This window comes from Mobula birostris, chromosome 23 (assembly GCF_030028105.1).
Source record: "Mobula birostris isolate sMobBir1 chromosome 23, sMobBir1.hap1, whole genome shotgun sequence".
In the NCBI taxonomy this organism is placed as follows: Eukaryota; Metazoa; Chordata; class Chondrichthyes; order Myliobatiformes; family Myliobatidae; genus Mobula; species Mobula birostris.
The window spans coordinates 39,983,709-39,996,359 of NC_092392.1; the positions used below are offsets into that span (position 1 = coordinate 39,983,709).

The 12,651-nt window shown below is 41.0% G+C and overlaps 1 protein-coding gene across 8 annotated transcripts in view; it reads right to left on the reverse strand.

The window, feature by feature from the left end:
• Positions 1–12,651, reverse strand: part of LOC140186625 (pendrin-like) — a 105,254-nt gene that overhangs the window by 19,689 nt on the left and 72,914 nt on the right. For all 8 annotated transcript variants that reach the window (XM_072240986.1, XM_072240989.1, XM_072240985.1 and 5 more), the window contains 5 exons: positions 10,052–10,134; positions 9,770–9,917; positions 4,227–4,340; positions 3,726–3,803; positions 426–521 (listed from right to left, as the gene is read on the reverse strand). In XM_072240986.1, coding sequence (XP_072097087.1) covers positions 426–521; positions 3,726–3,803; positions 4,227–4,340; positions 9,770–9,917; positions 10,052–10,134 — 519 coding nt within the window. The remainder of the gene's footprint in view (positions 1–425; positions 522–3,725; positions 3,804–4,226; positions 4,341–9,769; positions 9,918–10,051; positions 10,135–12,651) is intronic.

Genomic DNA, 12,651 nt, shown 5'->3' on the forward strand with positions numbered 1-12,651 from the left:
CACAAAACGTGCACTATACCAGATTAGTAATATTTAGATTTAGAGACGCAGTGTGGAATAGACCATTCAAGCTCTTCGAACCGCACCACCGCAGCAACCTCAACAAACCTGATTATCCCCAACCTAATCACGGGACAATTTACAATGACCAATTAACCTGCCCGTTAAGTCTTTGTACTGTGGGAAGAAACTGGAGGACTCTGAGAAAATCCACGCTTTCCACGGGGAGGATGTACAGGGACTCTTTACAAAGGATGCTGGGATTGAACTCTGAACTCCGATGCCCCAAACTGCAACAGTGACACGCTAACTGTGACCCTAAGTTGGCAGTCATATATCTCAGTCATACCCAATTCTTAAGAGTATGAAACCTCCAAATTTTCTAACGAACAGTTTCAACAAGGACTGTTTTTCAAAATACTTACACAATCAACTCTGTTTTGCCTCCATAAAACTGGAACATCAAAAAATTGCCAGAACATTCCCTTCAAATTGGCAATGACAATTGCTGCCAGTACAGCCTGAATTTAAAAAAAATGAATATCAAACATACAATGCTCAGCATTCAAAACTCAGCTTATAGTTTCATATTATGCCCACTATTTTTCACAATAATTTTCTAATACAGTAAAACGGAGTCCAAGGAGGTGGAAATAAAGACAAAGGACATTGAAGATGCTGAAATCTGGAACAAAAAAATAGAACACTGGAAGAAAAGGGAATAACTACCCTCAAGTTCACATGTCCATTAATGAAATTTCCCCACAACCAATGATCGCACTTTCATGGACTCTGTCTCACATTCTCATTACTATTTACTATTTATATTTGCACTTACACAGTTTGTTGTCTTTTGCACTCAGGTTGATCTTTCATTGATCCTGTTATAGTTACAATTCTATAGATTGATTGAGTATGCCCATATGGTGTGACACACACACACACACACGTACACTTTGATAATAAATGTACTTTGAACTTTTGAAATCAGCAGGTTAAGCAGCATCTGTGGAGGACCCGAAAACAACCCAAAACATCAACTTATGCTTCTTGCTTCCACATATGCTGCTCAACCCACTGAGTTCTTCCAGCAATGTTTCCTTTGAACTGTAAATGAAGTTCTGTATTGAGTCAATAGGAAGAAATATTACCAATGAGAAAATTCAATTTATTATATAACATTAATCCTCAGTGTTTCAAAAGACATTTATATTTGCTTATGATTCTGACAAACTTCTGCAGGGATCAATTTGCAAGCCCCATGTGACACAAATGGCCAGCTGGTCCCTCTGAAAACTGAGTACAAGTCTCCAGCATATTGCTCCAAAGGAAGCAGCAGGATGTTTTAAAACAACTCTTCTTGAAATAGCTCTTTTTCTCATTTACCAGCTTTGTTAAAAGGAAACAAAAATCAGTGAGGTCCCACCATCTTACTTAGGATCTATCCTGCAACTACAGTTCACTCTGGGAAGGTGGGAATGGTAGGGCATTGGAAGAATTGGCTGAAGGACAAAAAGAAAAGCAAGTGAGAGTGGAGAAGTACGAACTTGACAAATTGAACTTTATTATTGATTTTTCTGAATCAGGACATCACCGGCAGAGCCAGCATATACAGTATTCCACATCCTCTTTGAACTGAGGAGGTTAAAATCAATCAGATTGCCGAGTCTGGAGGCACATTTACCAAACTGAGTAAGAACACCAGATTTCATATCTGATGCACATTAATAACACAGTTGGGACTTCAGGACAATCCAGAAGTTTGTAGTCATCTTTAACTTTTACATTTATAAATCTGTGTTATTAACCGAAATGAAAGACTTCTGCTGTCCTGGTGGCCTCCAGGCCTTTAGATTACATGTCTGGTAATATAATAACTATTACGGATACCATCTCTTTTCCCCATCCAATATCAGCCCAAGATCTGGTAATTTATAGCTGATGGGGACTGGCTAAAGAAGCACGTTCTTTGAGACAGAAGCACTGTGTGAAGCTTTGAGAACATTTGTTTGAAAATCTGATGAGGTGTATACATAAATAATTGAAGGAATTAGGATGTTGCTGTTCAGTCTGTTGATTTTATAGTCCTTCCATGAGCTGCCTCAATGAAGAGACCCTATGCTATTGACTGCAACTGCTATCTGGATCTCCAATTTGCAAGGTTTTCTGTTTAAAATTGGATAGGTCATGGAAGTAATTTCTTTTTTAAATGAGAGCTGCACACACTTTAGTAATAACACCATTCCATCTCCTTGAAGCTCTCGGCTTATCCATGCCAAGAGATGGAAATATACAGCTAGTTTGTGCACAGCAACCAATCAGATGAAAGAATACAAGATAGTGCACTGGTGACTGCAGCAGCTAAAAAAAATTTTGAAGGACAATGTGCTCAGCAAAGGGAAGGACACTGAGACAACAATTACTCTTCCCAATAGAATAGCAGTTAGAACAGGCAGTAATTAGATATGGTAAGAGATACAAGGGAGAAAAAGCACTGATACAAGCAGAAGGTACAAGCAGGGAGATAATTGTTTGAATTATCAATTCTCTGACTGAGAAGGATTAGATTTATAGGCCTGTGTTGATATAGATTTAACTAATTGGAAGCACATTGCTGAGAGCCATATAAAATTGCAGAATATAGAATGGCAACAGGCCCTTCAGCCCAATTTGTCCATACAAGGTGCCAACCTAAACTAGTCTCATATCCGTCTAAACTAGGGGTTCCTTCCCAACCTGGAGTCCACAGACCCCTTGCTTAATGGTAAAGAAGGTTGGGAACCCCTGGTCTAAACCTTTCCTATCCAAATGTCTTTTTAAATGTGGATATTTTGTTTATGTCTTTCATACGTTATTTCTGAATATGCAAAGGAATGGTTTAGAATTTGGGTGAAAGGTCAATTTAATCCTAGGCTGCACTGGTTTAGATGGTAAATCAAACTCTCTTCAACATCCAGATGTACAATGCACATGGACTGACAACATGACAATGGCAGTCCACCCTGTTCAAATGGGAAAATTGTTTTGAAGAAGCCATTGAGTGTGCATTTGGAATTCAGGAAAAGGCATACGTTTCACAATGTCTATCACATCAGAACAATATGTGGTTTAAAAAAAAAATCATTGCTCTAATGGGCCCCTCCGTGATCTACATTGCAAATCTGTCCTCCCTTTAAAATTGTGGTGAACCGGTGTGGAAATACCACGGTCAATGAGATTAAGTTAACTACTCATTTTATGAGCAATCAAATTTCCTTCCTTTTGCTTGCTGCAACAGGGCACTTTGGCAGACATCTTCAATTGTGATGCAGAGGATGCGGGAATGGCCTGTTAATGTCGTGATTATTTTCACAACCACAGAGCAAGGAGGTGGAGAACCTTATCTTCGACTCAGACAATAAATCTCGACAAAATAAAATGCATTTCTGTGGGCAACCAGATTGCGCAATACTATTGAGTAAACAAGAAGAGCTCACCACCAGACTGCACTGCAGCTGTAATTTGAATGCGATACCATCAAATTTCATGTTGGTTGGGGTGGGGGGAGGAAGTTGCGAACAATGTCATTATGGCTTTAGAAAAAGAAAACTTTAAAGCTTGCAAATTCAGAATTTAACAGATCAGTGAAGCCAGACTGCATAAACCCAAATTAACATGAACATCTCTTACATAATTATTCCTAACGATCCTGGAGACAACATGTCACAATACAAATGAAAAGTTACCTTCTGCAGAGGTTCAAGTAGCTTTCCAACTATCAGGATGGCAATCATCACAATTACTGCAGTTAAAAGTCCAGCAATCTACAATAAAAATAGAAGTAGTTACAGGAACATCAGGACCCACAACACCAGGTTCTGAAACAGTTACCATCAGGCACTTGAACCAAAGGGGATAACTTCACTCGCCCATCATTGAAATGTTCCCACTAGCCAATGGACTCACTTTCAAGGGTTCTTCATCTCATATTCTCAATATTTATTGTTTATTTATTACTTCTTTCTTTTTGTATTTGCGCAGTTTGTTGTCTTTTGCACACTGGTTGAACACCCAATTTGGAGTGGTTTTTCATTGATACCGTTATGGTTATTATTCTATAGATTTATTGATTATGCCCGCAAGAAAATCTCAGGGTTGTATATGGTAACATACATGTACTTTGATAATAAATTTACTTTGAACTTTAACAAGATATAAACACATATTTATCCACTATTATTTATTACCTGAGTTTTTCCTCCTGTGCTTTCCTGTACAGCTGTACGGGACAGAGCAGTGCCCGCTAAAAAGCTTGAGAAGCAGCCGGCAAAAATATTGGAAATTCCTAGCGCTATGAATTCCTGGAATATAGCACAATCATACAAATGATAAAATTGCACCAAAAATCTATCAGTAATAGCATATTATTCCACTGTTCTTTTTGACTAATATAGATTTTGTTCTTGCAAAGATGACATGTTATCCAACATACAGTAAATCATTTTACTTAATACTTGTGCTTACATTTGCAAAGTTACTGGTGGCCTTATTCCATCAGTGGAAAGAGGCAGATAGATTCTAAGTTGCTTTTTTAGGGATGAGGCAACATTCACTGACAAGGGAAGACAAAGACAGCATAAAAGCCAAAGAGAGGGCATATACTGTAATAGAGCAAAAGTTAGTGGGAAGTTGAGGATTGGGAAGCTTTTAAAAACCAACAGAAAGCAACAAAAAAGCTATAAAGAAAGATGAAATATGAAGATATCTATCCAATAATATAAAGGAGGATGCAATTTTTTTCAGATATACAAAAAGAGAGACAAGAATTGGTATCAAACCTTTAAAATTGTGGTGAACCAGTTAAAATTATGCTGGAGAGGTAATGTGGTGGTGGGGGGAAAGAAATAGCAGAGGAACTCAAACAGTAATTTGCTTCTATCTTCACTGTGAAGACACTAGCAGTATGCCAGAATTCGAGAGTAAGGGGGTAAGAAGTGAGTGTCATTGTTACTAATGAGGAGAAGGTGCTTGGGAAGCTAAAAAGTCTGAAGGTAGGTAAGTTACCTACACCAGATAGACTCTACCCCAGGGTTAAGAAAAAAGTAGCCAAAGAGATTTTGGAGCATTAGCAATGGTCATTCAAGAATCACTAAATTCTGGATTGGTTCCAGAAGACTGAGAAATTGCAAATGTCACTCCACTCTAAGGAGAGAAGGAGGCTGAAGAAAGGAAATTATAGGCCAGTTAGCCTGATATGAGTGGTTGGAAAGATGTTGGGAGTCTATTATTAAGGATGAGGTTTGGGGTACTTGGAGCCAACATGTCAAAATAGACCACAGTCAGCGTGGTTTCCTTAAAGGGAAATTCTGACAAACCTGTTGGAATTCTTCCAAGGAACTAACAGGCAGGATAGACAAAGGAGAGTCAGTCATCGTTTATTTGGATTTTTAGAAGGCATTTGTCAAGATACTGCACATGAGGCTACTTAACAAGATAAGAGCTCATGGTATTATAGAAAAGATACTAGCATGAATAGAAGATTGGCTGACTGGCAAGAGGCAAAGAGTGGGAATAAAGGAGGCCTCTTCTGGGTGGCTGCCATTGACTCGTAGAGTTCTGCAGAGATCAGTGTGAGGATTGTTTCTTTTCACGTTACAGGTCAATTATTTGGATGAAGGAATTGATGGCTTTGTGGACAATATGAAGATAGGTGGAGGGGCAGGTAGTGTTGAGAAAGCAGGGAGTTTGCAGAAGGACTTGTACTGATTGAGAGAATGGGAAAAGATGTGACAGATGGATTATAGTGTAGGGAAGTGTATGGTTGTGCACTTCGGTAGAAGGAATAAAGGCACGGACTGTTTTCTGAATGGGTAGAAAATCTAAAACTCAGAGGTGCAAAGGGACTTGGGTGCCCTCGTGCAAGATTTCCTGGAGGATAACTTGCAGGTTGGGTCAGTGGTAAGGAAGGCAAATACAATGTTAGCATTCATTCTGAGAGGACTAAGATACAAGAACAAGGGTGTAATGCTGAGGCTTCATAAGGAATTGGTCTGACTGCACATGTAGTACTGTGAGCAGTTTTGGGCCCCTTATCCAAGGAAAGGTGTGCTGCCTTTGTTGAGGGTCCAGAGGAGGTTCTTGAGAATGATCACAAGAATGAAAGGGCTAACATATGAGGAGCATTTGATGGCTCTGGGCCTGTACTCACTTGAGTTTAGAAGAATGGAGGGGGGATCTCATTGAAACCTATTGAATATTAAAAGGCTTAGATAGAGTGGATGCAGGGAGGATGGCAGAGGGATGTGGAGTGGTGGAGAGGACCAGAGGGTACAGCATCAGATTAGGGGGATATCCATTCAGAACTAATCAGGAGTAATTTCTTTAGCCAGAGGGTGGGAAATTTTATGGAGTTCCTTGCCACAGCCAGCTGTGCAGGCCAGGTCACTGGGTATTTTTAAAGAGGAGGTTGATAGGTTCTTGATTGGTAAGGGTATCAAAGGTGTCAGGGAGGAGGCAGAAGAATGGAGTTGAGAAGGAGAATAAATCAACCATTGGCCAAAATGATTAATTCTGTTCCTATATCTTTTACCTAAGGGGTACAGAGAACTAAATCTGACAGCTTTGATACTGGGCACTGAAATCACAATGGGCAACACCGTACTGTGCAAAAGTCTTAGGCATATATATGTGGCTACGATGCCCAAGACTTTTGCATAGTTCTGTATTTGCCAAATGGAGCAGACAGCAAGTTTGTAAATCTTGTGGGAGCAAAGGACGTAGGGAATGGTGAGGTTGGAGTACCACCGGAGGAGCATGGGTCAGATGGCAGAGGAGTGCCAGGGACAGGGGTGGCTTGGGTGCAGACACACCCAGCCCTGAGGTACCAGGCAAGGTCACTTGATTCTGAACAACTGGTTTATTGATCATTACAGAATGTCTCTCCGGTGCTTTCCACTCCCTGCCCCTTTTCCCAACCATGATTCCCCTCTCCCAGCCCCCTTCCCACTCTCAATCCACATCGATATCCATATCGGAATCAGGTTTATCAACACTCACTTATGACATGAAATTTGTTTCTGTTTTGCTGCAGCAGTACACTGCAATATATAAAATTACTCCAGTACTATGCAAAAGTCTTCGGCATCCTAGTTATATACATGTACCCAAGACTTTTGCACAGTACTGTATATCTAATCCATTTCGATCAGGTACAGAACACTCATTTGAGCGTGCTGCAAGATCAATAACATTATAATCAAGTTCTCTCCCAGAATGACTAGTTAAAAAAGCCTCCGTGGCTGGATTAACAAAGTTTAGATGAAGTTCAGAAGTCAAGGCAATTTTTTTTTTAAGCCACACCTCACTATCCTTCACAAACTCGGACAAGCTCTGTAAACACAAACCTGTGCTTCCTGACGACCAACATTCCTACACAACAGTCCAATTACAAGTCTTTGAAACCCTTATGTGGTACATTCTTTCTGCTGCTTAATAATGGGTTCTCCATGCAGATTGAAACAACCTGTATTGTTGAGCTCCATCATAAATTTAGAGCTGCATGTGGAATTGATTTCACAAATTACTTATTTATGTATGGTTCCGGCATGAACAAGTGCCATCCGTCTTATTAATGTGACAGACAGTACAATTTGCTGTATAAATGTGCATCCAATGGTTGCAGTGTGGACGTGAAGCAAATGTGTAATCACCAAACAGCAGCAGTGTGAAGGAGCCTTTTGTTCCCCACATGTGGTGATAGGGCAACAGGTCAACAATCCTCTTCATCGGTCCTTCAACACCATGACATAGCAAATGTTAAACCCAAACATTGCCCAGAGCACAGACAAATTTAAATAAATGAATAAGACCAGGCTGTCTCACTTTTGATGCACTCAGTCAATTAACTTACTGAGTGGAGATGTACCCAAAGAAGATTACTGATAGAGTTTGTGTCAAGATCCTCCACAACCTTAGGTTTGAAGGCATTGGAGTTCAGCCTGCAGCTGGATGGAATTAATATTGCCTTATTTCCCACCATAGTATCACTTATTTATTTATGATGCATTGTGAAACAGGCCCTTCCCGTCCAATGTCCAGCAGCTCACCTATTTAATCCTAGCCTAATCACAGGACAATTTACAATGACCAATTAACCTACCAATCGGTAGGTCTTTAGAAAGTTGCAGGAAACCAGGAGGAAACCCACACGCTCACGGGAAGGACAGACTAACTTCTTACAGAGCGTGTCGGAACTGAACTCTGAACTCCGAAGCCCCAAGCTGTAATTGTGTCGTGTAACCTACTATGCTATCATATAAAGCTCAGGGCTTGTGATAACTACTTTACAACAACCATTTCACAGCTTGGATCATTTTAGCTTGCAGGATGGATAGTGCAACTTCTCTGGTCGCGCACTGCATTCCCATCTTTAAACTTTCCGTTCGCTTTCTCCACCCCCCCCCCCCCCCACCAAAGGGCCTGATGGCCAATTGTTCTAGGTTCTGTAAATGATTGAGTCCTCAGGCAGTGAGAATGCCTTAAACCAGACACAGCACTCATTGTAAAGTCCTTGCACTCCTGCACCACTGTAAAGCAAAAATGGGCCACAGTTTCACATTAAAGTGAACTTATAATAAGCACCACATTTTAGGGAACTATCATGTAAGAGATTGACCTGTTCTAGCAGATGTAAAGATAAAGAAATTGCAGTTTCAGCCTGGAACAAACGCCATTTCCCAAATTATGTCTTACACTGAAACTCCTATCCCAACTTTTCCAAGATAAAGAGAGCAAAACTGAAACTTTGAACTGTATACATAGAGATGTAAAATAGGCAATTGTGTATTTCCTACCCATGCAATATGACACCATAAACAAAAAAATTGGGAAATTACTACAGAGAGGTGATGCATTGTTGACCATTTTACAAGCTTGCCGATGTTATATTAAAATCAAGAATTCTTCACGAGTTTATTATCAGGATGAATTCTGACTGAATTCAGACTGATAGTAATTCAATCTAAATTTTGAATTTTTCTTTCCATTGTGGAATGTAGAATAAGTTCACTCTGAGCATCATGGCAGTGTAGCGGTTAGTGCAACATCATTACAGCGTCAGGGTTTGGAGTTCAATCCCAGCGTCCTCTGTAAGGAGTTTGTACATTCTACCTGTGACCACGCAAGTTTCCTCCCACTTTCTAAAGACAAATTCATTAGTAGGTTAATTGATCAATTTAAACTGTCCTATGATTAGGCTAGGGTTAAATTGGTAGGTTGCCCTGTGAACGCAGGTCAATGGGCCAGAAGGGCCTTTTCCACTCTGCACCTCTAAATAAAACAAAACTGCAGCTTTGTAATAATACTATATAAAAAAAATCAAAATCAAATCTTCAATACAAATTTCAAACTTATCATGGTCTTATGTAACTAATTTTGGCACTGACTAATCAATCCCAATATAAAATATATACATCTGAAATAATAAATAGCAGAAAGTCTACAAATGCTGGAAATCCAAAGCAACACATGCAAAATGCTGGAGGAACTCAGGAGGTCAGGCGGCACCTATGGAAGTCAACAAAACGTCGATATTTCAAGACGTTTCAGGTCCTGAAGAAGGGTCTTAGCCCAAAACGTTGGCTGTTGGTTCATTTCCATGGATGCTGCCTAATCTGCTGAGTTGTGTGTGTGCTGTACCTGCAATGACTATGCAAGTTCAGCCATTTTCATTCAGAATGCAAGTCACCTTTCAAAAGGCTAATGGAAGGTACGTTCACTTTATTTTTCTTACCTGGTTTCCATCAATTGGATAGCCGTGCTTAGTACCGAATACTTTGGCAACAGAAACAGCAACAGCATATCCCACAATGGCAATAGAAAATGCTGATGTTCCCACTTGACTAAACAAGTTCACATCTGGTGGCGTCGGTGGTAAAAATCTGTAAGAGTGGAAAAAAAACAGGCAATTCTGAAATCTTTCAGATAAAAATTTCTAGTCTGCAGTAGAGGATACCAACAGAATATTTAGAATTTGGACATTTTTAATGAAAGCAAAATTCCTCATTTTTCTTACCCCGTTGGAATGCTTTTGATAATACCAGCGTTATATTTTCTTTCCAAATTAGCACCATATGATATTCCGGTAGCTACGATAGTCTGAAATGAGCAAACATATACAGTATGTTTGAACAATAACCACCATCTATGCAGTAAGGTGCCCAAAACTTTTGCACAGTACTGTATTTGTCAAAGTGGAGTGGAGGGAGAGTTTGTAAATCTGGCGGGAGCAAAGGATGTTGGGAATGACCAGGGTGGAGCGTCGCAGGTGTGTGAGACAGGTGCCAGAGAAGGAGTCCCAGGGGCAGGGGGACACATCCAACCCTGAGACATCAGGCAAGGTCATTTGATTCTAAACAATTGGTTTATTAATCATTACAGAATGTCCCTCCGGTGCTTCCTGCTCTCTCCCTACTCCCTTCTTCCTTTCCAAACCATGACTCCCCTCTCCAGGCCCTCTTCCCATTCTGAGTCCACAATGGAGACCATGTCAGAATCAGGTTTATCATCACGTCAGGAAATTAGATTTTTTGCAGCAGCAGCACAGTGCAATAAATAAAATCACTACAGTGGTGTGGGGTGTGCAAAGGTCTTAGGCATCCTAGTTATACACATTTTCCAAAAACTTTTGACCAGTACTGCAAGCTGTCATTCTTCCCTGCATTGAAGTAATTCTACATCAGTATCTCAAAACTGTGGCATTAACCACTATCCTCAACTTTCCTTCCTCTGACATCTTCAGAATTAAAACCATGCCCAATAGGTTTTCATATGATGATTTAGCACTTGTTTTCTTAAATGCATGTGTTCTTTGCTCCTCCATACAAGTTTCATGGTAAATGCACAGATATGAATACTCCAAACCTGTCTACCATGCTGAAGACTGCATAAACCTGTGCTGATCCGAGTCAAAAGACGCAAGATTGTCTTCATTATAGAGACTGGAGAAAAAAAAAACATCAGCTGACTTTCTGAGAGGCTGCGACACTGGATTTGAGGTGAATAGTTATGCGAGGGGCCTGTGCGCCCTCTTAGGTGTAACTAAAAGATCCAATGGCACTATTTTGAAGAGCAAATATTTTTAGTACCTTAACCAATATTTACTCACTAAGTGACATCACTAATAGGTTACCTAGTCATTAACACATTGGTGCTTCTGAAAGCTTACTGTGCAGAAACTGCCTGGTGCACACAAGACTTAATAAGAATGCCAACATGTCATTCACATGAAGTGCTTGGGCTACTTGATGCCAAGGTAGGAACTTTAATGCAAGTCCTGCTAGAACTTCTATAATGAGAATGTGGGTTCTTGCCATTCAGATACACTGACGGAGCACCAGCTGACTCCACCTTATAGGGTTCCAATGCGTAAGTTTAAGAAGCTCCTCCATCTTTATGGTACGAGTTACTTCCCTTCCTTGGGGCCTTCCATCTTAAAAAGAACTCACTTTCATCCATTACATCACAACCGACCACATAAGAGGAGGAATTTCTTTAGCCAGGGAGTGGCGAATCTGTGGAATTTGTTGCCACAGGCGGCTGTGGTGGCCAAGTCTTTGGGTATATTTAAGACAGAGGCTGATAGATTGTTGATTAGTCACAGGTAGGAAGGAATACAGGGAGAAGGCAGGAGATTGAGGCCGAGGGGGGAGGGGGAAATTAAACAGCCATGATGAAATGGTGAAGAAGACTTAAGGGGCCAAGTGACCCAATTCCTCTCCTATATCTTATGATCTTATCAGACTTCAGGTCAGATCACCAGCTGGAAAGATACTCTCACTGATGTGATTTATTTAATCCCACTTCCTCCAAACTAAAGGTGTAGCTATGGGCACCCGTATGGGTCCTAGCTATGTCTGCCTTTTTGTTGGGTTTGTGGAACAATCTATGTTCCGTGCCTATTCTGGTATCTGTCCCCCACTTTTCCTTCGCTACATCGACGACTGCATTGGCGCTGCTTCCTGCACGCATGCAGAACTCGTTGACTTTATTAACTTTGCCTCCAACTTTCACCCTGCCCTGAAGTTTACCTGGTCCATTTCCGACACCTCCTTCCCCTTTCTAGATCTTTCTCTGGAGACAGCTTATCCACTGATGTCTACTATAAGCCTACTGACTCTCACAGCTGTCTGGACTATTCCTCTTCTCACCCTGTCTCTTGCAAAAACGCCATCCCCTTCTCGCAATTCCTCCGTCTCTGCCACATCTGCTCTCAGGTTGAGGCTTTTCATTTTAGGATGAGGGAGATGTCTTCATTTTTTAAAGAAAGGGGCTTCCCTTCCTCCACTATCAACTCTGCTCTTAAACGCATCTCCCCCATTTCACGTACATCTGCTCTCACTCCATCCTCCCGCCACCCCACTAGGAATAGGGTTCCCCTGGTCCTCACCTACCACCCCACCAGCCTCCGGGTCCAACATATTATTCTCCGTAACTTCCGCCACCTCCAACGGGATCCCACCACTAAGCACATCTTTCCCTCCCCCACTCTCTCTGCATTCCGCAGGGATCGCTCCCTACACAACTCCCTTGTCCATTCGTCCCCCCCATCTCTCCCCACTGATATCCCTCCTGGCACTTATCCGTGTAAGCGGAACAAGTGCTACACATGCCCTT